The 26421-nt window shown below is 31.0% G+C and overlaps 6 protein-coding genes across 6 annotated transcripts; 2 read left to right on the top strand and 4 right to left on the bottom strand.

Annotated features, from left to right (window-relative positions):
* Positions 1–139: 139 nt before the first annotated feature.
* On the top strand, positions 140–1820 carry HELRODRAFT_66455 (hypothetical protein; the record flags this gene model as incomplete). Its single annotated transcript, XM_009024177.1, has 4 exons — positions 140–298; positions 467–641; positions 1067–1169; positions 1610–1820. The coding sequence occupies 4 exons, from the start codon at positions 140–142 to the stop codon at positions 1818–1820; spliced, it is 648 nt and encodes a 215-aa protein (XP_009022425.1).
* On the bottom strand, positions 1811–7163 carry HELRODRAFT_188893 (hypothetical protein). The gene is made up of 9 exons (XM_009024470.1): positions 7051–7163; positions 6823–6977; positions 6199–6422; positions 5892–6097; positions 5613–5765; positions 4869–5012; positions 4451–4639; positions 2892–4241; positions 1811–2834 (listed from the first exon to the last, which is right to left on the bottom strand). Exons 1-9 carry the CDS (start codon positions 7150–7152, stop codon positions 2685–2687), a joined length of 2673 nt encoding a protein of 890 aa, XP_009022718.1. The 5' UTR covers positions 7153–7163; the 3' UTR covers positions 1811–2684.
* A 578-nt stretch (positions 7164–7741) lies between these two features.
* On the top strand, positions 7742–8622 carry HELRODRAFT_67291 (hypothetical protein; the record flags this gene model as incomplete). The annotated part of the gene is made up of 4 exons (XM_009024307.1): positions 7742–7838; positions 8080–8294; positions 8356–8496; positions 8587–8622. 4 exons carry the CDS (start codon positions 7742–7744, stop codon positions 8620–8622), a joined length of 489 nt encoding a protein of 162 aa, XP_009022555.1.
* Positions 8623–9825: 1203 nt separating this feature from the next.
* HELRODRAFT_185030 (hypothetical protein) lies at positions 9826–15535 on the bottom strand. The gene is given in 14 exon segments (XM_009024469.1): positions 9826–10393; positions 10409–11219; positions 11359–11648; positions 11852–12047; positions 12250–12348; positions 12565–12676; positions 12939–13039; positions 13111–13375; positions 13992–14107; positions 14272–14395; positions 14481–14623; positions 14744–14879; positions 15022–15245; positions 15421–15535. The coding sequence occupies 13 exon segments, from the start codon at positions 15436–15438 to the stop codon at positions 11028–11030; spliced, it is 2016 nt and encodes a 671-aa protein (XP_009022717.1). The 5' UTR covers positions 15439–15535; the 3' UTR covers positions 9826–10393; positions 10409–11027.
* Positions 15536–16308: 773 nt separating this feature from the next.
* On the bottom strand, positions 16309–18224 carry HELRODRAFT_66923 (hypothetical protein; the record flags this gene model as incomplete). The annotated part of the gene is made up of 4 exons (XM_009024246.1): positions 16309–16517; positions 16587–16718; positions 16932–17085; positions 17928–18224. The coding sequence occupies 4 exons, from the start codon at positions 18222–18224 to the stop codon at positions 16309–16311; spliced, it is 792 nt and encodes a 263-aa protein (XP_009022494.1).
* Positions 18225–25314: 7090 nt separating this feature from the next.
* Positions 25315–26119, bottom strand: HELRODRAFT_66893 (hypothetical protein; the record flags this gene model as incomplete). Its single annotated transcript, XM_009024240.1, has 3 exons — positions 25315–25482; positions 25639–25772; positions 26011–26119. The coding sequence occupies 3 exons, from the start codon at positions 26117–26119 to the stop codon at positions 25315–25317; spliced, it is 411 nt and encodes a 136-aa protein (XP_009022488.1).
* Positions 26120–26421: the final 302 nt, after the last annotated feature.

The raw sequence follows: 26421 nt of genomic DNA, 5'->3' as shown, positions 1-26421 counted from the left end.
ACTTTCCATAAAACAAAGACCTAAATAAAACTTTTAAATAAGAGAAAAGTAGATTGAAATTATAGTAACTTTCCGTTAAGTTGAATGCGACTTCTTCTTAAGGTTTAATTATTACTAGGTTTGTTTTATTTGGTGAATTATGCCGAAAAAATTTCAAGGGGAAAATTCTAAAGCCGCCGAAGCAAAAGCAAGAAAAACAGCAATAAAAGAAGAACAAGACCTTAAGAAGAAACAACAATTGGAAGATGAATACTGGAAGGATGATGACAAACATGTCATGAAAAAACTTCAAAGAAAGGTTTTTATCGGCGCTTAATTCTATTTTTTCATGTGCCATGAAATAAGGACATTTTAACTGATAAATTTAATTTTTTTTATTAATTTATTTTTTAAAAAGATTTTTAAATGTAATAATAATTAATATTATCCACTACTAATTACTTTTTTTAAATGGTCAATTACTTAGGAAGAAAAAGATAAAAAAAAGTCAGAGCAGTTAGAAAAGAAAAAAGAGTTACAAAAACTTGCAGATGAAGAAATGGCTTCTCTTGCTAAAATTTCAGCAAAAAATCAACAGCCATCTAAATTAACAAGAACTCAAGTTGAAATGCACAAAGAAGCTATTAATGCATCTACAAAAAGTAATATTTGGTTTACTATTATGTGGGGTAGTGATCTAAAATGCTCATCTGTTATAGCTCAAGTATATTTTTGACAAGAACTTTTATGTACAAAAATAAATTAGCATTGTAAATAGCCTTTTTGAAGCTGTTTATTAATCAGTAAGATTAAGCATGTACATCTCCAATCATCAACAAATATGTAAGATTTTGTAATTTATTGCTGTTTCTAGTTTGGGAGATGTTCCAAAAGGTTTTGTCCAGTTTTTCTATTTTGTCATGTTACCTACTGATTATCAATGAATATGTTACAAATATTTGACAAAATGAAGTTTATTTCAAACCAAAACACTAATTTAGTCTGTGTTGAAAGAATTAATTAGTATTTCATTATTTCATTATCCTGTTATTTCCTGTTATTGATTTGGTAACAGCAGCATCAACAGCGAAACTACAACCAAAAGAGGAACCACTAGAAGAAAATTTGAACAAAATTGTGATTGAAGGAGAAGTTGCCAGGACAGTGGAGGATGCTATCAATCTGCTGAAGTAAGATGTTTCCTCAATTTAAAGCATCCATACATTCCTAATTTAACAAATTAAGTATTTTAATACTAGCACTATCAAGTTCTTGTCCACAGTTGAATTAAAGTTACCTCTAGGACCATAATTTTCTCGTAGTCCATTTTATTTTTTTCAAAAATTCATGTAATATAATTGGGTATATATAGATCATTTTGTTTTATGTAAATCAAACCCAACCTCTGTTTACATTATTTCTATATCATTATTTCATTCATACATTAATTTCTGAATTTATTTATCAATATAAATTCATTAATCTTATAAGCTTAAAATAACATTTTGGTTTCTTCATTCTCTGAAACAAGTTGAAAATAATTTATTAGAAAATGTACTCATAGAGCGAAAATTATTCACCAACAGTGCAAATATTTTTGTTCACAATTAAATGATTAATTCCTTACCAGTTCAACAGAGCTAGAAGCTGATGCCCATCCTGAGAAACGCATGAAAGCAGCGTACCTGGCCTTTGAAGAAAAATATCTACCAATCCTTAAAGCCGAAAATCCAAACCTCAGACTCTCCCAATTGAAACAGCTCCTAAGGAAAGATTGGAACAAATCAGCAGAAAATCCTCTTAATCAAGCACTCAAATCAACCACGTCCTCCGCTAACTGATTTTTCATCATTGTTTTGTGCTAATTTGCTCTGAATAATTGTTCAATATTTTCGTGTACATACTTATCTATTGCAACCTTGTTAGTAAGTAGTTAAAACATTTATGAAAAACAAAGTCAAATTTATTAACGTTAAAAATAAATAAGTCTGATAAAAACAATTAAAATAAATTGAAAAAATTAGGTATTAATATGAACGTGCGTTGCAAACATTCATGATAATTCTAAGGTGACTTAAATTATAAAATTTGTTTAAAAATCTGACATCAAATTAAGGAGAATTTCAAAAATTGAAAGTAAAAAAAAGAAATAGCAAAACATGTTACTTGATGGTTCACAATGATAATTAAGAAGCACCGTTTACATTCAAAACGTTTGGTACAGGTGCCGGCACACACACACACACTCAAACACGCCTATGCTCCAACATACAGAAGTGCGTACGTAAATGTATCTCTCTTTAATAACACTGCAGTGGCTCTAAACTTTAAAAGTCACTCATTAAGTTGCATAACGTCAGTAGAATGCCGAAAACGAGTTCAGACCATTTAAACTGAAGACCTAGTGCATACTTATAGTGACATTAGGTATGTGATATATTGATATACTATATGCATACGCTCAGCCGTCTAGTACGTGCTTTCATTAAGAGTAACATTAAAAATATATCGTATAATTGTATGATTACAACTATATATGTATGTATATATAAATATATATATACATATATATGGGTTCTGTATTTCATTGAACGATCGTATATATATATATATATATATATATATATATATATATATAATTATATACTTATATGTATACATATAAGTATATGCGAGCATGCATAACTTAAAATTTAACGTGTAAATCAGTTCAGTAGTTTGCACACATTGTCATTATTGTTGTCATTAATCGTCTGAGTATTGTCGCCAGCTACACACTCGCCCCGACCGCCAGCCTCACGAACGGCCACACCCTCATCAATCATTTGACTAGATGATCTAATCTCTTCTTGCCTCTGGTCGGATGTTGTTGTTATCGATGATGATGGTGATGATGATGTGACTTCACTAACGTTATTATTGCCAGTGTTATTATTATTATTTATGTGGTCATCATTAAATGTGGCTTCATTAACATTGTTGTTGCTGTTGTTATTAATGTTGATGTTGGGAGAGTTATGAGTTTGATGATCTGCTGATCCACTGATGCACTGGACGTTATCATCGCATTCCATAGTGTCATCATTTCTTTCTGCATTCATATTGTTGTTGTCGTCGTTAACGTTTACGTTTTGATTATTATTGACATCATTTTCATTTTGACATATGTTGTCATTATCAATTTTGCTTGTGGCATTATCATCATTTATCCTCGTCAAACGAACTCTAGGCGACGATAATGATGATTTGAGACATTCACTCTTTAATGTTGTTTCCTTTTTTTCCACAACTGTTTCTCCATTTGTAATGTTGCAGATTGGAACCTTACCATTTCTCAAGACCATAGAGTGTGTAGTGCTAGCAATTTCTACTTTTCTCTCTTCTGTGATTGGTTCACTTTTAATGGTTACAGAATTACTTACAAAATTATCATCATCATTGTTGTTATCGTTGTCATCTTCATCTTTGCTTAGCACGTCATCTAATTCTGTTTCATTCATATCACTGTCTGTCTTGTCTATGTCTGTATCGCTCAAATCTTCATCTCGATCACTCACATCTTTCCCATCATCTCCATCACCACCTTCACCTGCGTTTTTATTTTTCTTTGACCTGCTTGTTGTCCTTCCATAGCCATCCCCATCGTCGTCTTCATCATCACTTTCGTCCACCATCTTGAACCTCCTCTTCTTCTTACTTGTACTTCTCGATGTTCTTCTGGTCTTCCTTCTTTTCCTACTCATTGACTTTGATGGATTATACGTCAGATCTGTTTCTTTGAAGACCCTTCGTTTATTTTTAACTTTGCGGTGGTTCCTCACACCATTGACACTTCTACTTCTGGTGGCAGCTACATTCACGAGCATTCCGTTGGTGTTGTTGGTGGCGTTTGTGTTGTGAGTAGTGTTTGCAGCTACAACCATGAGAGCAGAAGGTACTCTAGTCCTTCTGAACCTTTTCAATATGGCATCGAATATCCATCCTGCATCGGACATGAGGGCCAACATGGATGACTTCATGCTCTCATTCCACAGCCAGGGTCTTTTGTGGTTGAACCGGTCAACATAATTCTTCAGTAGATTGTACAAAGATTTCTCAACTGGCGTTTTGATGAAGGTAGATACCAGTTGTCCATTGACGAGATTAAATGATTCGATGTTGTTTTTGATGTTGTATCGGATTTGTAGCTCTGTGCATGTTTTTTCTACTGCAAAATAAATTGCATCGCAAGGCATGAGTGTTAAGTTGGACAACTGGCAATACTGCAATGGAAAGCAAACATCAAAGAATTAAATTAATTAAGTAAACAATATCTTTAAAGCAATGAAGTTATCTTTTTATTGTGATTAGAGATGCACTGTAGATGAAAATTTAAAACAGTTTACAAACAAATCCAATTGATTAAATTGATGGGAACAAATAGTGATCGTGAAATGAAAATTTTAAAAAGAAAAGCAGACTATGAACTAACAACTCTAATGAGCATATTGTCGCAGTACAACTTTTCGAGAAGGTGCAGGAGTGCCAGCATGCATCTCAGAGCTGATTGGTTGCTGAATGTTTCGGGCAGGTACAAACGAGCTTTGTCATAAGCGTGGCGAGATATGACCAGTGCTCTCATGATCAATGTTGTACATAATGAGGTGTACTGCTTCTGGTACTGAGAGTATAAATGAAAAGCCAATCATCAACTTATTGATCATAAATTTTGCTGTCTGAACAACTAAAATTATATTTAATAAATATTAAAAGTAAAAAAGATTCTCTCTTTTCTCTCTTCAAAGCAATTTTAAGTTAATTAATAATCCTCTCTAAAGTAATTCTCAGTTTATTATTAATGATAATGAATTGTCGTTATGAAAAGTGAGATTTTGAAAGTAATGACAAACTTCTTGATGAAGAATTTCAACCAGATTGACAATGAACTTTGGCTCTTTGACAGCCCTTGCATATTCGTTTATATTTTTCATGAAGATACTGTGGTTGCCCTTTGAATACAAATGTTCTGTCTTCACCCAAAACTTCATAATGTCCTGTTACAATGAAGCAATGAGATTATATATTGAATAGCCTGACAAGAAATACACAATTTTCACTTTATTTATATATTAACTGAACGAATCAAAAACCTGCTTAAAAATAGTTGGTAACCATCAATTTAAAAACCACACATTCACCTTTTTATTAAATTTTGATTTGCATAATTGTTTCTAAATTAGAAGATCAGTGAGAAAATTGACAAAGAATGTAAAATATTACAATATTCTTTAAACAAATAGCAGAAGCAATATAAAATTTCACAACAAACTTTTAACAACTTTACTACATGCACTTAAACATGATGTGTAAACAAAATAGTCATTTTCAAAAACAGTATGCATAAAATGCCTGCTTTTCCATCTAATTTGCTTGCCTTATGTTTATCCATCTATTTATTTATCTATCCATCTAATCATCAACATTTTTTATTATAATCTTTTGATAAAAACTCTTTTTTTTTAAATGTGCCAGAAAAAAAAGAAACTGAAAAATTTGCTTCTTACAAGGAAATTTGGTTAAGTAAAAAAATGTTTGGATGACCAAAAATGTTTGAACACATGAACATACATAGAATTAAAATTAAAGAAACAAACCTTATTGCAGAAGTATTCATCATGAATAACCGTCATGTTGACAAGAACTCTTGAGAGAAGGAGTGATGTGCACGATGTCGAGAAGCAATGATGAGGGTGGATAAGACTGTTTGTCATCACTTTGCAGGCCGTCACACATGACAGATCCATGCACTGCAACAGCATTCACTCATGTTAATTCAATTTTGTTGTTATTTGCATTGAGAGGCAAAAAATTTTTATTGAGAGAGACAGAGAGAAAGAAAGAGTGAAAAGAAGTAAGAATGAAATGACCGAGACCTTCTTATAGAACTCATCCAGCTGTCCAGTGATACAAAGGTGTGACAAACGCAAGTACATGAGATATGGATCATCCTTCGTTTCATCACATTTCAACAACCAAAGAAGAAAATTGGATGCATACTCCGGACAATTGTGTGACATCAACAGGTCCAACCTCAGACGCAGCAATCGTGGGTGTTCTTCCTTTTTCAAGTAGGTTAGGCCTACGAAGTAGTAATTTGCATGCTCATGTTTACAATGTTTTTGCGGTTCATTAATAATCAGCAAGTAACATAATACAAATGCATCAAAAGGGAAGAAAAACCTTCTTCATCTGAAACCGGGTCTCCATTTATAAGCTTGATGAGCATGTCATGATTCCAACCAGATTTTATCAAATGGTGAAGTGAAGTGAGAAGTTTCCATTCATCATATATAGACTCCAACAATATCTCCAAGTTAGAGATAGTGCTAAGCAGGGCAGATTTTGTTGGGCTATCCGTGGCTAATGTAGTGTACTCGTATCCCAACACCAATCTTCCTGTTTCACTAAAATGAAGAAAAATATAATAGCATTGATTTTCAATGAAAACAAAAATCTGATAGAAAAATCTTATAGTCAGAAAAAGTATTTTAACATATTTAATTAATCCATTAATTAATTTATATAATCATTAAAGAGATAAATAAATAAAATTAAAAACACTGTTAAAGAAAACAAAACTTAAACAAGGTGAAAGATTACTTTAATAATTTAATTTATGAAAAGAAAAAAAAAAATCTTTTTTCCAGACCTAGGGCATATTAAAAGATTCATTAGTCGTGTTGTTGTGTAGTTATGTTCAGGATTTCAATTATTATGGTTAATTATTAAAATTAAATTAAATTAAAAATTAATAAATTTATTACAAAATAACATAATAAACAGTTAAACAAGCAGAGGACTTACACAGCCAAATTGGTTAGGTAGTTCATGGCGATGATGAGATTCTTCCTGGCGAGCTGCTGGGTCCTCATCTTGCTGTAGACGATGAAGGCCACCACCAGACCCTGCAGCTTCTCTATGTAGTTCACTTTGTGGCTGGATATGAATTTCAGTGTTAGCTGCAGGACAACAAATTATGTTAATATTCAATGTCGTGTGGCCGCTATAGAACTTAAAAATTAAACAACTGACCGTGTTGCACAAGTGATAGAAATTCATCTTGTCTGTCTCCGTGCTGCCTATCGCTGATTTCAAATTATTTTCAAGTTTTTGAAGAAAACTTGCTAGATCCATTTTGACAACATAGACTTAGAAAGAAGAAACAAAGAAAGTTATATAGATAGTTATTTCGATAAGTTTTCTGACCAGAGTAAAATTGTTAAATTTAACTTTAAAAATACGTGTTAACAAATTTATTCTTTAACATTGTTATTTTTATTATTACTTGTTGATAAAAAGTTTCAACTTGTAACAATCTGCTTGAAATTTTTTATAATTTAATCAAAATATCATATGTATTTAAAATTAAACAAAGTGATATGTGAATTTGTTAAATAATTATCAATTAATCACCAAAAACAGAAATTTCATAGAAAATGAAACTCACATAATTTATTACCTAACTTATTCATGCTTTTTTTTATCGATTTTTATTTTCTGTGTTCCAGGACCACAACTTATTAAGCGTATTTTGTGTTTGACGTTCGTCTTAATTTTCGATTCTTTCTGCAAAAAAACTTTCTAGAAAGCTAAGGTATATTATTATTTTTTTATTCATTTATTTGTCAATTTTGTTAACTTGTTCACCATTTTTTTTTAATCTCTGGAGCATACTCCTAGTCATTTTATTAATTTATTTTATTTCATATTTAATTTATACTAGATGCCCCAGATCAAGCTACAGAGCTCAGACAACGACATCTTCCCGGTGGACATTGAGATTGCCAAGCAGTCGGTCATGATAAAAACCATGCTGGAAGGTAAAAGTTTCGTTTTTTTGGGGAGGTGTGACAAATATAATTTTGTGGCTATTAAAATAATATAAAAAAATTTAATAAATTAATTATGAAATGAATATACCATTTAAGTTTAAGATTTAAGCTTAGTTAAAGAATAGCAGTAGGTAGGCCATAGTTAAGGTAGTTAGACTGTTAGAGGAACCTGATTTTTAGTGATGAATTTCGGTTTAAAGTAAAAGAAAATTTGTTTATGCAAACACAGATTTGGTAACTGATGATTCGGATGAAGAACCAGTGCCCCTGCCCAATGTGAATGGCAGCATTTTAAAGAGGGTCATTCAGTGGTGTACTTATCATAAAGATGATCCACCAACCCCTGATGATGATGATGCCAAGGACAAGAGAACTGATGACATATGTTCATGGGACCAAGAATTTCTCAAAGTGGACCAGGGAACATTATTCGAACTGATCCTGGTAAGTTTCATCAGTTTAAATTTATTTTTCTTCACTAATATTTAACTTAACGTCATTTCAGGCTGCAAACTATCTAGACATCAAAGGGCTGCTTGATGTTACTTGCAAAACTGTGGCTAACATGATTAAGGGTAAAACCCCAGAAGAAATCAGAAAAACCTTTAATATAAAGAATGATTTTACCGCTGCAGAAGAGGAACAAGTTAGTGCCTATTTAAAACGTTTTCCTTTTCTCCTGTTTTTTTCTTTGATTTCCATAAATTTTATATTTAATAAAATTTAATTATTGCAGGTCAGACGTGAAAATGAATGGTGTGAGGAAAAGTGAGGACTGGCGTAATAAACAATATGAATGATTCTGTTTTGTTTGAACTTCATGTTTTCATATCTTTCGCAATTTTCATCTTTTAATTTAAGTAATTTTTTGGATAATTTGTGATCGCAATTTAATTTATATTATCTGAGAGATTGGCAGTATAAATAAAGCCTGTTCAATAAATTTGATACCACTGAGTAATTGTTTAATGTAATGTGAGTGCATACTTGCTTTTAATATAAATAATTTGTTTCTTATGATGAATGTTCATAAAATTGAACTAAAGCACAAAAATATCACAAAAAAAGTCAGAAACATGCTCTGCATTCATGTACATTGTTCTATTTTTTCTTTCAGTTTTTCTATTTTAAATTTATTTCAATTTAGTTGGCTTATATGACGTGCAAAATGTATTTGAAATTTTGATATTTTGTTTTAATCAATCATATAAAACAACCTCATGCATACAAATTTTACGAGATATAGAAAAATGCCGAGTGGTGCCCATGGATATTATATATATATCCATGGTGGTGCCACAATATATTTTCAGAAAACTATAGTCATGTACATTTAAGATGTCCCTTAGCCTTGCGTGACATGATTTATTCAAGAGTGCCCATTGCTTAAACAGGCTAGAGATTTTTTGGTAGCTTCTCCATTTTTTATTCTGTAAATTCTCAACTCGGAAGAAACTCAACCTGATTCCCTAGCTATTGGAACAGATATCAATCAATCCTCGTTTATAATCTCCATCTGTTATGGAACAGATATCAATCAATCTTCGTTTTGCGTCCAGAGACCCGGTTTCCTGAGGTAGGACGTTGTTTTCTTTGCCATCAACTTTTTGCGCCAAATTAGACGATCAGTTGTATCCACTTCATTTAAATTTAGAGCTTTCGTGTCTTGCTCGATTGTTTGCGACCAGGACTTCTTTGGACGGCCTTTGGGACGTGTGCCAGGTACTTCAACATCTGCAAGAGAAGTTATGGCACTGTTTCCACTTCGTTTGACATGACCAAACCACCGCAGACGGCGTTGCCGGCATTCGTCCTTTATATCATCTAAACCAGCACGACGCAGGATTTCGGTAGATTTGATGTGGTCCTACAGACTAATTCGTTGCATCCATCGGAGCATTTTCATGTCGGTTCGTTGAAGTTGTTGTTCCAGTTTGGTTGTCATTTTATATTTTGTATGGAACAGATAGTCCAATAAAATTAAATAATACAAGTTTTCTTCACAAAAATAATCATTTATCAAAAGGAGAACAAGTCATTGGCGCACACAATTTTCGGAATACAATTAATTTGCCTCCTTAAGCTAAATACATCGTAAAAATTAATATTTGTGGGTACCTTATACGTAGACGCACACACACGAACGCACATTTAAATATGTATGTATATATGTATACGTATGTAAGTACTTACGAATATAATAAAAAGATAAAACGTAAAACGCAATTAGAATCTTCACAAGTCATTAACACATTTCTGGCGAATAAATACTGGATATTCTTAATATACATATGATTTTAAAGGTGTACGTATATGTTAAGATAACATGTTAATGTTAAATCTAAACAAGCTGTTAATTAACGTTTCATTGAAAATAAAATTCACAGAAAATGAGATAAAATTAATATAATTCAACGTGAAGTTTTACTTAGTTAAATTTAATATATACATTCACTTATCATATTCCAGATAATTTTTTAGCTTAGTATATCCATGTATCTTTAATATTAGTTATATATACACACATATATATATATATATTTATATAATATATTTATATATATATCAGAATAAATTAAGAACATTTGTTCCACGGCGTTTAATTGTTTCAACTTGGTGAAATAAAATAACAGTTGACGTCCCATATTTGTACAATTTATTGACTCAATAGAGTCTCATGTTTTTAATTAGATTATAAAATTTTTAAATGAAGTTCTTGTATGTAGAAAAATTAATTATCAATTCATTTAAGGATACCTCTGAAGACTCAGCGAAATGAATAATCACATTTAGACAATCATTTAAATTAAGTAAGTATAAGAGATGTAATAAAATCATTAAATGATTAGATAATAAAACACACAATCACAACACTTAACCACGTAGCTTAATTTGATATCATGAAAAAAATCTTATCAGCCTAACATTAAATAACTTGAATGAAATTTTCACGTGAAACGTGATCTTCCCAATGGACAAAACACTTGATGTATTATACCATGATACTCGCATCAACCATCAAATGATTTAGAGCAAGCTGATCTACTTGTTAAAATGATCTGCTCTAGATACAAACTTGAAACAACAGTTCGGAAATAAGTACCGCCAGCTGGAAACTACAGATTTCAATGAAGATTCATTTGTATAATATCTCTGAGACGAAAATGATGACATTATTCACTGATTGTTTTTTACAGAGTTACAAACAATCTGAAGATCAATTGTGGGGAGTCTAGATCGTTGTTCGTCCAATCGACTGCATTGAAATCTTTGCAGGAGATTCAAGAAATCTTCATCAGGTACAGTGGGGGCTGAGTGTATGGTTCGGCTGCTCGGCATAACTGTACGTTGGTTATCCAACCTGGCTCCCTATCAGTCATTAATAGTTTCGAATGTATTAATAATTATTTGAATATATCAATGCATAAGCCTGAAAATAAAATATGTAAAAAGTGCAAAAATAAATAAACTTAAAAATAAGATTTTGATTTATGAAAGAGGAGCATACCTGGCATCTCATGAGCATTTCAAAGAACTGATCATCTGAGGAGGTTGTTGCTTCCGTGCCACCAGATGCCACTGAACCACCACCCAATGAATGACTGGGTGATGATCTTGCATATTGAGAACTCATCCCTCCAAATCGTTTGCCAGGATGTGGTGGAGGTAGGAAGCCTCTGAATTCAGCTCTCTGATCATTCATGCGTGATCCCTGGATGCCAGCAATCATGTCAAGAAACTCTTCCTCCAAATCAACATGTCGACTGCTGTTGTTGTTGTTCAAATTAGTCCCACGTGCTGCAAAATAAATAAACCAATGAATAACTAAAGGAATATGTTGCTCCTATCTGATTGTAAACAAGAGAAGCATTTATGTTGATTTGTCATAACCAATGAACTAACTTGTGGACCACGGAATATCTCAAACAATGGTTATCAAAATCTAACAAAATTCACGTTTTAATTCTAATCTAAAAAAACTTCAGTGAATTATTATAAACCAGCTGCAAGATGATGATTTTCCTTGTCGTCATCTTCATACTCTGATGATAAAGAGTGCTTGCTGTTCGATGATGCCACCAGACGTGTTCCTGCCAAAACACTGGAACTGCAGCGTTGGTCATCAATGCGCCGGCTCTGAAAACGACTTAGCAGGTCAAAAAAGTTCTCCTCCTCAGAATCCATCGACAACTGCTTCTGGTTTTTGGACGTTTAAATAAATATTATTTTTAATATAACTGGATTGAGTTGAAACGTATCTTCGTTTGATCAACTCAATTTAAATAATGTATATTTCATTATTTTATTATTCATATTTCATTATTCAGTAAACTATACAAGATAATATGACTTATAGAGATACTGTTAAAAAAGTGTTTAACATTGTGCATACAGGAACCTTATTTGGTTTGTACTTCTTACTCTCATTCATACTTTTTGATGATTTGAACTGCCTTTTCCACATTGAAATGTCTGGTGTTCGAAACAGTGATTTGCTCTGTGTGATTCACGTTAAACTGCTCTTAAAATTACCATGTTAAAAATACTGCAATTCTGATTGCAGAATAAAATAGCAATGATCATTGGGGACAACAAATGAGAAACAGCCAACTTGTCGAAAAAATTTGCAAGCTGTAAATTTACAAGTATTGTTTATCAAATCGAACATACCAGAACAAAAATTTAAAAACAAAAAATTATCTTATCAACAAACTTTATCAGGAGTTAATTGGACAAGTTCTAGGTTCTCCATGCTCCTTCTTCTAGATCTGCTGCCAACAGAATAAGTGTCCTCTTCTCTTGTTGTTTCTGTCTTGTCTCTGTAGCTATTGCAAAGTTAAGAGATAAACTAGTAATTACTTTTGAATATACAAATTTATAGCACCTACAAGGCTACAAGCTACAACTTCAAAATTTTTTATTTTTTAAAAATTTATATAGCGTCATATGTAGAGCTTCAGTGGAACATGAACTCAATTTTTAATGTAGAAATGTGAAATGGCACATCATATATAACAAATTATTATAGTATAGACCACTTATCAACTAAAATAATCAATTAGATGATTTGTTTGTAGTTCATGAAACCTGTTGGTTCTTTTGAAGCTTGAATCATCCCAGGTATTCACCAATGCCCTCAATTTTGACAAATTCACTTGGGCAAGCGCATAACCATTGGAGTCCTCAACCTGAAATTTCAAAATTTATTAGTTACATGAAATGTTACAATATAGACTGATGCAATAACCAAAATACTCACCTCTTTTGAAATATCTAAATGTTTTTTAGCATAGGATATGGCCATATCAGCATTTTTAGTACTGGCATAGACATTTGACAGACTCCAACAGGCCTTGCCTTCTCCCAGCTGGTCCTTCAATTCCTGGGCAATCCTCAGGTGTCTCAAGTGGTACTCTATGGCCAGTTCATACTGGTGCAGCAAGGTGTATGTGTTGCCAAGACTGTAGCATGCTTGTGCTTCTAATGCTCTATCATTCATCATGCAAGCCAAATCTAACGTTTTTCTAGATAATAATTTTTATACAAATTTTAAAATGTTAATTAAAAAATAATTTAAATGAACAAATAATTAAGTTAAAATAAATTTAATTACGACAATAAAAGTTTTTGCGCTGTGATCAGTTTAGAAAAATAGTTTCAATGATAATTTGCCAGTGAAAGACTTTATTTATCAACCTACATGGAGATGTTTCAATCAGGCATAGATAGAATCTGTTCAGGAATTCACCAGTCATAAGGTGGTAGCAAATAAAGGAAACTTCAGTGTAGAGGCAAAATAAATAGTACCATAGAGTTTAAAGAAGGCTGATGACATATAAAAAAGTTTGTGTTTAAGTAAAAACAAAAAAGTTTATTTTATAAAATTAAGGAACAGATTGAGATTAGCAACTGAATGTTTAAACAATAAAGATGCATTCATTAGTCAGTCTAAAGAAAAAAAGAAAAATAGGGAAGAAAAAAACGTTATTTAATTTTAAGTAAATTACTAAAAATTAGGCCCGCCCTAAATTAAATTGACTATGCAAAGAAGAATGTGAACTGAAATTGGAAACAGTAAAGGCACACGAAGAGATGCAGTAATAAATGAAGTAATGAACCATTTCAATTAACAATAGTAACTTATATAGTTCAGCAGCAGTTTTGAATTCTCCCAGAAACATGTAAGCATTGCCCAAATTGTTGCATGCTCTTCTCTCAGCAGATTTGTCTCCAAATTCTTGGGCCACAGTCAGTCTCTACATATTTGATTTATTAAACTGTCAATAAGTAAATAGACAAGAGGTGGCAAACATCTTAAATTAAATTTTCATAAGTTTCAAATAATTTGAAAACTTCTTTTAAGAGCCTAGGCACCAAAATGATTTCTAAAAAATTATAAAATATTGAAAAGTAAACTAACCTCTTCATGATAGCTGATAGCTCTGCGAAAACTTCCTAGTAAATAATGAGTGTTTCCAAGGTTGCCAAACGTTCGACCCATTGAGGCCTTATCATTCATTTCCCTGATGAGTGCTAAGTTAGCCCTAAAAAATTTGCAATTGTTGTCACAACAATTATAATGAATTGAATATTATGACAAATATCAAAACAAAAATCTAAGAAACAAACTCATAATATCGAATGGCCGTCTCAAGTGCTTCTCTACTTTCAGTTGGGTATTCCCCAGGATCTCGTCTGCTTGCCTTGCCAAGTTGTTTGCCTTTTGTGTGAAAAACATTACCAAGGTTATACAGGGCTTTTGCTTCATTTGCCTTTTTAAATGAATTAAACATAATGTATTTATATAATCATAATGAATCAACATTTCTGATAAATTGAAGCATCATTTATTTATAAATAATAATCAATTCATGTAATAAGCAATGTGATACCTTATCATTTAATTCTCGTGATATATCGAGATGTCTCTGACAACAAGCAAACGCTTCTTCATATTTCTCCAAAACTTTTAAAGTGTTACCTATATTACCACTAGCTTTTGCCTCTTCTTGTCTGTCTCCAGTTGATCTTAAAAATAAAAAAGTTGTCTTTAATTTTAATAAAAATCTGGTTGGTTAATAATAATTATTAAATATAAATAAAATAAATAAAAAAAGAACAAAATAAAATAAAAAAAAGTTAAAAAAAGGTGTGTTTTTATCACTTTTACCTGGCTAAATTCAAATCATGAGTATGATATTCTAATGATTTAGCATAATCTTGCAGTACGAAATATGCGTTGCCGAGTTGGCTGTATATAGCACTGAGTGTTTTTAAATCATTGGTTCCTACATTCACAGCTGCTTCCAAATATTGAATCCCTAACTCGCATTCACCGATTCTGCAAAGCCGTTCCCCTTCCAACGCCATTTCCAGGCATGATCCGTTGAGGTCCTGGTCGCGTTCAATTCAACATTGTTCGTTTGCCAGTAATCAACATTTGGAATTATTTCAAATTTTAAATAAAAAAAATCCATCAATTGATTTTGTTGATGAAATGAAATATGGAAAACAAACTGATGAAATTAATATTTTGCAAGATGATGAAGCAGAAAATTTAAAAACTCACAACTTGTTTCTTATTCATCTCATTCTTCGTAAACAGAACGAATTAAAAAAAGAGCAATAAAATAAAATATTTAAAAATAATAAACCGAATTTTGAATTAATGAGGCATATTTAATAAGAGATGCTAAATAATAGTGTGGCGCTTAATATTATAATCTCAGTTTATATTTTCAAATTCATTTTTGAAACAAAAATATAATTAATATTAAATATTAGATGCATGGTTTGATAATCTACTACATTGAAATGGTGAAGAATTAACCAAAAAATGCTTTTTCCGTATAAGGTATATAAGGTAAAATTTGGATAATAATGAATTAAAGATTAGTTACGAACTTTGTTTTATATATAAAAATGCGATACGAAATATTGAAAAATGGAATTAGAAACTGATCAAAGCTGAAAATGTACTTTAATAGAGTTAATTAATGTTTCTGTTTTGTATTTTTTTAGTCAGTTAAATTATTAGTAGTAAAATTTTAACAGTTTCGACTAAAACAAGAGATAGCAATGAACAGTGCCACCATATATCCAGCACAACATATATATATATATATAATATATATACTTTATATATATGGCCAGCACATTTCGTTAAAAGATGTATTTTATATATAGATCATCAGTTTGTATAGCTAAATTTTTGTAACAGGTCAGTTGATAACATTAGATAATGATTTGAAAGCTGACGAAAAATCAAAATAATAAAATAATTATAATTACAAAATAATACAATAATTACAGTCCTATATTACAAGTATCACATTTACGAATTCATTTATAAGATATTAAATTATTTTTATCATATAATTTTATCGTATACATATGAGCAACTTTTATGCAATTAAAACAATTTTTAAATATAACCTCAACATTTTTGTTGTTAAATTTACAATAAAACACTTGTGGTCAAATAAATTCCGAAACTTTTTTTGAAAGTCTCTAAGGAATTGTTGAGTTCGTCGAAAGATGGTCTGTTCGTGTGTTTCAGGCACCAGCAGCTTGACATGATGACGTAAATTTGATCGGGGCAGCTTCGTGGTTGTCGGTGTTTTGAACCGTTCAAAACGCCTTCTCTCACTTCTTGTAAGTTCCAATCTGGGTTTTTATTAATTAATTATGGTTGAGCTAATACAAATGATTGTAATTATTGTCGTCCTTAGTTACCATCGTATGGCTCGTTTCCGTATGTGAATAATTCTACTAGGAAAATGCCAAATGACCACACATCTGACTTCAAATGGTACTTCCCGGATGATAAAATTTCAGGTGCGGCCCAACGAACAGGAATAGAACAAACTGTGTTTAAAATGTTAAAGGTCAATCTTTTGTGCACCTGCTTCAGAGGTTTCAACGACGTTTGAGAATACGCGTGAGAACCAGGCATCAGAAACATCGTAAAATGATAATAGCGGGGATCTCTTTACATTCGAAGCCAGCCATTACAACAGCAGAACCAGGCGTCTCTAATTATTACGCTATTTATTGAATTATATTTAACCAATTTCTAACCATTTGTTTTGAAGAAATTCTTATTTAAAATGATTGCCATTCCAAAATCGCTAAGCTTAAACACGTTATGGTTTTTTGAAACCAATACGTTTCTAGCAGCCAGATCTCTATGGACAATACATTTCTGTTCCAAATATGTCATTGCTCCGCATATCTATCAGATATATATTTTTGCTGAATTAAAATTAATTAAATTAATTAATTAAAAACTAATTAAAATAAAATAATTTAATTAATTATAAATAATAAGCGTGTGATAACAAAAATTATTTGATTATAAATATAAATAAAAATTGTCATTTTCCATGTGGATTGCCCGTCGAAAACATATAGTACGAACACTTCCTGACAATCTTGAAGTGAATATAGCAGTTGAAATTTTTCAGAAAACTAGTTAGTGTAATTTTCAACTGAAGCATTTTAATTGGTCTAGCTAACTGCTTTTCTTCTGTCGTAGAATTAGAAAAAAGATTTAACATATACCTTTTAACAAACGCGCGCTTGTTACCAATATCTGATCTCGTCCGTACAAACACCCCAGTCTGGTTCTAACCAACAAAAGCAAATACCACAAAGAATTAAGAGTTTTAATTACAGAATACAGAATTCACACTTAGTTTTTCTGATTTTTAATTTATTTGTTTTTGCGGATTAGTAACAAAAAGTTACACCGATTAAACCCTCGATTTCACCACCCGATCAGAACTCGACCCATTAATTACATGCCAAAAACAACGCTATCTCTCACTTAACCTCAATAAATCATTCGAAATCATCACACATACAAGAAAATAACGGGGTCACTGGTTTTGCATGTTGAAAGAAATTTTGCGTCTGTCAGATTCTATTTTTTGAAAGAACAAACAAGCTTCAAAAAAACTATTTAAACAGAAGGCAATATAAAACCATATTAAATAGAATTAAACAATTTTTTTACGAACAATTATTATCATTTACTTACAAATTTGTTAGATGAAATTAATTTCAATTTATTACCTGTAGCGCAATATTCAAAAGATCCTTTATTTGGATAGCAGTTCCTTTATCTTCCCTCAAGAATTTTTGTAAAGAACCACCTGCCATAATTTCAGTGACCATGTACAGGCAGTCATTCATACGACAAACTCCGATCATGTGCACGATGTTTGGGTGTCGCAGCGATTTCATCATTTCTATTTCTGTGTTGAATTCCTCCATCGTGGTTGTCTGGTTGTTGAACGTTTTGGCAGCCACGAACAAATTTTTTCCGTTGTATTCGAGAATAGCTAATTCAATCAAGTTGAAAATAATCATGCGACTTATGCTAGCAGAGATTTGAAGATTGCGTGCACCAAGTGTTATAATATTTGTAAACCAGTCCCTAATAAAACTCAATCATCCAGCCAGTGACGTAAGTTTTTGTAGAATGAAACTCACGCTCGAATGTTCTTTCTAATAAAATGTTTTTATGAGACGTAAAGAATATTAACCTTCATGAACAGTGCCGAAAGCGCCAGATCCAATTATTCGTATTAATGACAACCTTTCAATTTTGCTCATTGTCGGCAAATGAAATTCTTCTGGGAATATGCTGTTGGGTCTCTTTTGAAGGCTCGTCGTATCACATTGCAAGAAAGATTTTCTTATATCATTTTTCTTTTTCGATTCAATGATTGTGGGTACCAGCTTTTCGTAAACTAGAGTTTCGTTGCATTCACTATTATATACATACATATACCAAAAATCATTGCCTATAATTTTAAACTAATTTAAAATGTTCACCTTGAAAATCTGAATTGTCATCAAGAATAGTCAATATTTTTTCAAAATCAGGCCTCATCATGACGTTGATGTCCCAGCATTTTAGAAGAAGATCAATGTAAAGGTTGGTGGGACAACTTTCTGGTCGTTCGTGACGAAAACCATCCATCAAGTAATATTTTGTCGCTTCGTTCGATAACCCTTCAAAGTGCGTTTGGATGGTTAGAATTTTAAAACGTGTTAAAATGAAATAATGAATATAAAAATGGTTGTCATGTTCTTAGTTATTATTTGCTTAAACGCACACATATCATTTGAAAGTTTCGTTTTTATTCATTTTTATAATTCAGACACTAACGTTTTTATAACAAATTTTTATTCGAATGAGAAATTTTAAAAATTTATTGCAAAAAGTTATAAACTTGTTTATGAGTACACTACACACACATGTAAGCTGCTTTTAACTGGATCTTTGTGTCAATTCCAACTACTTGTTAGAAATTTTTTTCGAAAAAATAATTTCCAAAACCTACTCCCAACTCTTATTTTCCCCAAATCAATTTCAACTTTTGTTAAAAATAATAATAGTGCATCGAAAAGCGTATCAAACTCTCAAAACCTCTTCACGTTACGTACATTAATATATTAACCTTTATATGGCATCTGGCCACAAGTGAACATCTCGATCAATACAATGGCATACGACCAAACATCAGATTTCTTGCAGAATTGTCTGTGCAACAAAACTTCAAGAGGCATCCACTTTACAGCTATTATTATGTCTGCTCATTGGAATGTTTGAAAAATAAAAATTGTTAGAGCTCATTTTCTTTGTTAATAGTTAATAATTAAATGGTTTGAATGAACTAAGGTTATTATAACCTGGTCAGGTGTGGTGATTATTATTACGATTATTATTATTGTTATATTAGCTCACTACAAATATTAAAAAAGTACGACTATTGTAATTTGAATAAAAATTAATAAATGATTGAATGCTTTGAATTTAAAGCGAACCATCATCCAAATGAAATGCGTTGTCGTTTTCTCCAGAAGACTGAGCAACGATTCTAGTAAATGACAATCCTGGATTGAATTTTCAAAAATTTTATTTATAACTTTTAAAAAATTTCTTATAATTTAACATAATATTTTAACACCTTTATTTGAATACCAAATAATGTCACCTGAAATTTTGATGTGATTGTCTTCCGTCACTAAAATATTTTCAGCTTTCAAACTGCAGTGCATGACACCACGTGCGTGTAAGTATCGCATACCGTTTGCAATCTGTCTTATTCAAATTATTTCAACTCCTTCGGAGCTTCATTACGAATATTATAAAACTTAACGCATTTAATGAATTTAATGAACTGGTTGTCGATTAAAACATTTACCTCTTTTGAAAACTTTATAATTTCTCTTAAATCCACACTCTCTTGTTGCTTCTTTTTATAAACTTCTACTAAATCTCTGTTTTCAAAATACGTCACAACAAAAAATGGAGGTGTGTTGTCTCTCATGATCACAAACAAGTCCGAATTTCCTGAAGAAATTCACAAACGAATTAAATGTTTCAAAAATTCACCAAACTAAAAATTAAGAATTATTGCTTGGGTATTTCACGCTATTTTCTAATCCAACTACCTAAAACATTGAAATCATCGAACGTTATCAGCATCTCAGCTTTCTCGATGAATTTTGACCTTCGCGAGTAGCGTGCTTCGTCATTTTCATTTTTTTGATATTTGAACATTTTGACAACTACATCGTAGAATTTGCAATACGTTCCTTTAAATGTTTAATTGACATAATTATTTTTATTTAAATGTGTAGCTGGTGTTTGTTAAATAAATAGATTACCCTTTTTGATGAGACAGTTGCCATCGCTGAGTTCGTTTTCTATTTGAAGGTTGCTTCTATTTTCTGAATTCAAACAATTATTAATATGACAATTTTTATGAATATTTAAACTGACATTCAATTCTGAAGCCCATTGTAAGTAAATCCCAAAAAATGCGCTCCCAAAATAAAAAAAACGTTTATTTGAACTTTATTCAACAAATTGTAAAAACTATCCTCGTAAATATTTCCATTTTTTACTGTTTGTATTTATCATGCAGTCGATATTAATTAAACCTAACTTGACGATAGTGAAGCAAATAAATGACGATTCTCATTAGGAGGAAGTATTGAAAAAAGCTTCTTTATTAATGTAGAACTAGATGCTGAACTAGATGTTTCATACATTCCAAATTCCATCAAGATTTTTTAATATTTCAAGTTAAACTATAGAAAGAAGGAATAGCGAGACCTTGGTGTATATTATTTTATATCTTTCAAGCCCAGACACCGTTTCTTTGAAAAAACATTGAGCCCGAAAGATATAAAATAAGATAATAAAACATCAAGGTCGTCATTTGGTTTGGAATTATTTGTATAGTTCCTTCATTAACTGTCAACTCTTGCTTTGCGTTAAATATTTAATAACTAAAAAAATTTGTTCGTCCGGCAAGAGAAAATTGTTTTGATTATTTGGCTCGTGAGTAAAACAATTAGTCACGCTTGAGCTACACCACAAAAAAAGAATAAGCCCCGCAATAACGTGTTTGTGTTTTTATTGAAGAACCCTAGTAGAGCTGATCAAAGGGCATAGTATCAATTGTTTTAATAATCAATAGCTAAAATGTAATAAATGTTATAAAATTAAATTTGTACCTTTAAAATCGTTGATTGCTGTTTGATAATTTTCGCCTTAACACAAAAATTCAAGATAAGGTGTTAGAGAATTTATTGAAAGAAAAAAAAGGAAAAATAACAAAACAACTTACTGATAACACAATATATAAAGCAAATAAAGCTATTTATTAAAAAATTTAACTTTTTAATATATTAAGAAATGTTCGAACAAACCAAATTTATCGACTTCTTTGGCCAGATCATTCCTTCCAATCTCTGTGAGAATGTTTACCAAGAGGACCCATTTGATTCTGGATGGTGAATCAAATTTTACCTTTCCTATTGCCACTAAATTTTTAAACAACTCAAACGCCGTCCAACATTCGATGTTTTTGTTTGGAAAAAATATTAGGCAATGTCCCACGATTTTAATCGCTTCAAACTTTTTTAATTTTTTTGATAATCTCCAGAGAAATGTCATGTAATCGCAACTTTTTGTTGACATTTTTTGTGTAATAATCTTAAAACAAAGGAGTTTTACTGTTGAACGTAGCCGTAAATTTCTTTTGTTTTGTTGTGTAAACTTAGCAGTCAATTATTTTGTAAAAAAAGATTTCAAAATGAAGATTTGAATGTTTCGTGTAGCGTTCATAAAAATACAAACTTTAATATGTTTCAGTTATTTCAAAATTTCAAAATTAATTGAGTAATTATGAAATATGAAAACTACAATGAAAACTTGACAACGAGAATATTGAAAATACTATAGTAGTCGATATTGTTTCAAATGTATTAATTTGTGTGTGTATGCGCGTAATGCAGCATTTGACAAAATTCAAGTTCATTATAATTTTATATTAGTTTGATTACTCATGTTTATTTACACATTTTAAAATTGATATAAATAAATAATTATTATCAACAGTGCAGAGTAGTCATGTGTAAAACGTTCGTGAAGTATGACAATATAACCATATAGATTCATACAGTGACTTCCTCCATTTACAGTTACAATGATATTTTATGCCTTTGAAGTCTGACAACCACAGCCTCACAATGGACCGGTACGCAACAGCTAGCTATCATGTAACGTAAATTTTCTTTGCAAATTCGTCAATCGTACTATTCCCAGCTACAGACATAAAAAATGAAACAAATGCAAAAAATGGAAAAAACACAAGAAGTTCTTTCAAGGAAGAGCGATAAAATATTATCTACTTTCAAACATTAATTTTCAACGTTTAACAATAGAATAAAACATCAAAAATTTAAAACAAACTTTTGCTGCAGAACAAACGATAATACATTATGGTTTACACACACACACACACACACACACACACACACACACACACACACACACACACACACACACACACACACACACACACACACACACACACACACAACACACACAAATATATATATATATATATATTTGTATGTGTATATATATATATATATAGAGAGAGAGAGAGAGAGTTACACATATGGGTTAATTAAATCAATTTTTCCTTCCTTTTTCCTTCCAGTCGTATTTCAAATCAAAATTTTCAAACACATCCAGTTTCAGTTTCTATTTCATTCACACCAGCATTTTTCAGCATTCACAAGATCTTTACTCAAACCATTCCACAATTTCCCAATTCGATTAACAACATTATCTTTCTTATAATAGTTTTGAATATTTTCCGTGCAGAGCAATTCTTGGAAGATTCACTAGACTTCGCTTTTTATCATTTTAAAAGGACTGAGGCACGCATAAGTATATAAATTATACTGTTAACACATGGATATAGTGCTAACATGACCCACTGTCCGTTTGTCAAACAGTTATAATGCCATGTCGTCCTGATAAATGCGCTGCTGAAATAAATTACTCAATCCCTTCAACGAAATTATGTAGTAATTATATAAAAATTATTTGATCGTAATCATTATTAATTGTTAATATAATGTTCCCTACATACTAACTACAACTAGTTAAACTTATAAAAATGTATAAATCTATTGTTTTCGACAAATCATTTTCAATTCCATCATAATCATGGTTGCTATTCCGGCATTGGCCTACCGAAGTTATAAAATTTCACCGGAAGCAAGAGCAGTAATGACGTATCCGGCACACCGAAGAGAGACATTCCTACACCCTCTTTTCTCGTGACCCTGATTAATCTCAACGTGATTTTATTCCAAACCAAGCAGTTTTGTAAAAATAAACAGTTACTGAAGATATAGAAGAGGGTTAAACATTTCAGTGAAGATAATAAAAAATTTTTAACTTGAGTTAGCGAAGAATGTCAAAAACATTAAGGAGCAAGAAATGGCAATAGTTGAGAGTAAAAAATCTTCGTTGCGTGTCATAAGAAATTGCATCCACTTGCCGCTAGTTCATTTTGAAACCCATTAATTTTTATTTTATGCTTGAACGTCTAATTATCACGCAATGTATCGCTAGCTATAAAAATTAATAAAGTAATCAATAAGTAATATTGTAAATATTTGCCTGCCTTACTACAGTCATCACCTACAAACACAAGTTTGAAAATTTATTTTCTGAACAAAATTTCATAAGTTTTAAAGTCGGATGAAAAATTACGACTACGACAAACTCCCAACTACGACCCAAACGATATGTGCTCAACGTTCAGGTCAGGCAGTGCTTATCTAAATTCTCATCTGTAATCCGACAATCGTAATTAAGAGATGTAGGCTTTTATGTAGACAATCGTAATTAAGAGATGTAGGCTAACAATTAAATATTAAATTTACAACAGTGCACGAGAATATAATGTTGGTTAATAACTAAATCAGCTGCACACCACATTTAATTTTTAAAATCGTAAATGATAAAGTGAAATTTATTTTTATGGTAATGTGTTTCAAATTTATTGAAAAAATGAATAAAGTAGGACATGAATCAATATATTAAAAAGAATGTGAAAAAGTATAACAGTTTTATTAATCACACACACGTGAAGAGGTAAAAATCACAACGTAGATTTACTTCGAATGCGAATAATTAAGTACAGCTTATGAGACTAAAGCGCGCGGAACAAAGAAATAACCTAGAAAGGAAAAAAAATAAATACGAGCTGCCCTTACTCCCACAAACTACTGCAGAGAGTATGACCTCTTCTCGATTTCGTCGTCACATCGTTTGAACAATCAATTAAATTAACAGAATAACAAAGGCGTTCCTCGTTTATTACGTTCTCCAGATCAATATTGACTGATTGTTTATCCTGGACAGCATCAGAAAGACAGGAGACAACATCGTTAGCCTCAGCAATCGTGGGAGATTTCGTCTGATTTTTATCATCCCCCGATTCATCTTTGAAGCACGTTCTGACTAGGTTGTTCCGTACTGAATTGTCTATGGCAGGCTACAGATTCAAATGAAAATACCTATAAAATATGCTAATAAACAAACGAGATTGAAAAGAATAAATCAAAAGGCAAATTAAAAATATTAATTAATTAAAAATATTGGTGGAGTGTGCATATACTTCTTCAGATATTTTTTGTTTCTTAGATTTGGAACTTTTGCAATGCTTTTTCTTTCTCACATTCTGTAAATTGGAAAGTTTTTTTAATGTTTTTTAACAAAAATTTAAATTTATGAAACAAACTTCATCTTGTGTTGGAGGAATCCAATCTTTTAACATGAAACTTTTGTATTCGTATTTGCATCTTATCCAAGATTCTATATCACTGCAAAAAAAATATAGTTGCCGTGATTGGAATAATTTTTCAAGATACGTTCAGATAAAAAAAACATCATTTATATTTCATAAATGGCAACCTGAAACCCATGCATAAAACAAGCATAAATAAATAAAATCAATTGTTAAAAGCCAATTCATAAGAAATGAACAACAGTTTATCATCAGAGTAAATTACCATCACCAATTTTGAAAATAGGAAAAAATCATTTTCATGATCTCAGGTTTGAAATAACAAGCTAAGCTTGAAGCCAAATTGAAAAATTGTACATTTTTCTTGCCACTTTCTTTGAAACAACAAAATATAAAACAGTTATCATAAAATCTAACCGATTTCTACAAAAATTTTTAGGCAATGTAGCTTCATAGACTTCGTTGGCTTTTTTGTTGCCCATTTTTTGTAGCATCTGCACAAAATTTAATAATTCAAATTTAATAAAAATATTTTATTTACCTTCAGTTTCTATTTATAAATCCATAAAACATAAAGAAACAAAGTAAAAATTTGAATGAAATTATTAACAGAAAATTTAAAAAAAATACAAAGATACAAATACACATACAAAGATGTGGTCATTGTTCCAAATATCAAGTGTAATGGACTTGACTTTTGAAATGTGCACACCTAGATTCCTATGTATGCCAGCACATTTGATGCATATGAAAACTCCTATGTTCCATGATGCCCATTGTGGACCTGCAATTAAGATGTTTCATTTTGAAAAATTATTGGTGAAACCACACATAAACAAATAATTAATAAATTTAAAATATTAACATTGAGATTAACAATTCCATCAACAAATGCATTATTTCAAAGTAAGCAAATTAAAAACAACACTAACAAACAAAAAATTGTTGATAACAATAAATTATAAAAAAAAAAACATTTAATAATCAAACTTTCAACATCTAACATACAATGAGCAACTAACTTTTGGTTTGACAGTCAGCACAGTACTTGTTATGCTCTTCTTTCAACAGCTCTTTCAAAACACTTTGGCAATAATCGTATGTTGATTTGTTTAAACTTTTTTCACTCATGATGACTGCAATTCAACAAAATATATTATAATATTGAAGTTCTTACTGACATTGGATGCAAATCCTTAAAAATATTCTGATGGTTTAATTAGGAGGTTCTTAGAAAAAATATAACCATTAATTGAAATCTAAATATTATGACTTTTGAAACTTACAATAAAATTTGTTTTACCTGCTTTAAATAATATTGAATTAAAAAATATTTTCTGCAGCTAGCACAGCAAAGCACAGTTCAAGTCTAAAGCTAAACAAAAACAAAGCTTAAAAGATTTTATTATTTTAAAGTTTAAACTAAAACTGAA

Source organism: Helobdella robusta (assembly GCF_000326865.2).
Source record: "Helobdella robusta unplaced genomic scaffold HELROscaffold_4, whole genome shotgun sequence".
Taxonomy (NCBI): domain Eukaryota; kingdom Metazoa; phylum Annelida; class Clitellata; order Rhynchobdellida; family Glossiphoniidae; genus Helobdella; species Helobdella robusta.
This window is presented reverse-complemented; position numbering and strand designations above follow the sequence as displayed.

Excerpts from the sequence above, each read along its gene's own strand:
- HELRODRAFT_188893 (XM_009024470.1), bottom strand. The coding sequence starts at position 7,152 with ATGGATCTAGCAAGTTTTCTTCAAAAACTTGAAAATAATTTGAAATCA. Across the intron at positions 6,423-6,822 it reads TACCTAACCAATTTGGCTGT|TGAAACAGGAAGATTGGTGT; the intron begins GTAAGTCCTCTG and ends TCTTCATTTTAG. Across the intron at positions 5,013-5,612 it reads ATGAATACTTCTGCAATAAG|GACATTATGAAGTTTTGGGT; the intron begins GTTTGTTTCTTT and ends TCATTGTAACAG.
- HELRODRAFT_185030 (XM_009024469.1), bottom strand. Across the intron at positions 14,880-15,021 it reads CATGATTTGAATTTAGCCAG|ATCAACTGGAGACAGACAAG; the intron begins GTAAAAGTGATA and ends TTTATTTTTAAG. Across the intron at positions 13,040-13,110 it reads ATTTAGATATTTCAAAAGAG|GTTGAGGACTCCAATGGTTA; the intron begins GTGAGTATTTTG and ends TTGAAATTTCAG.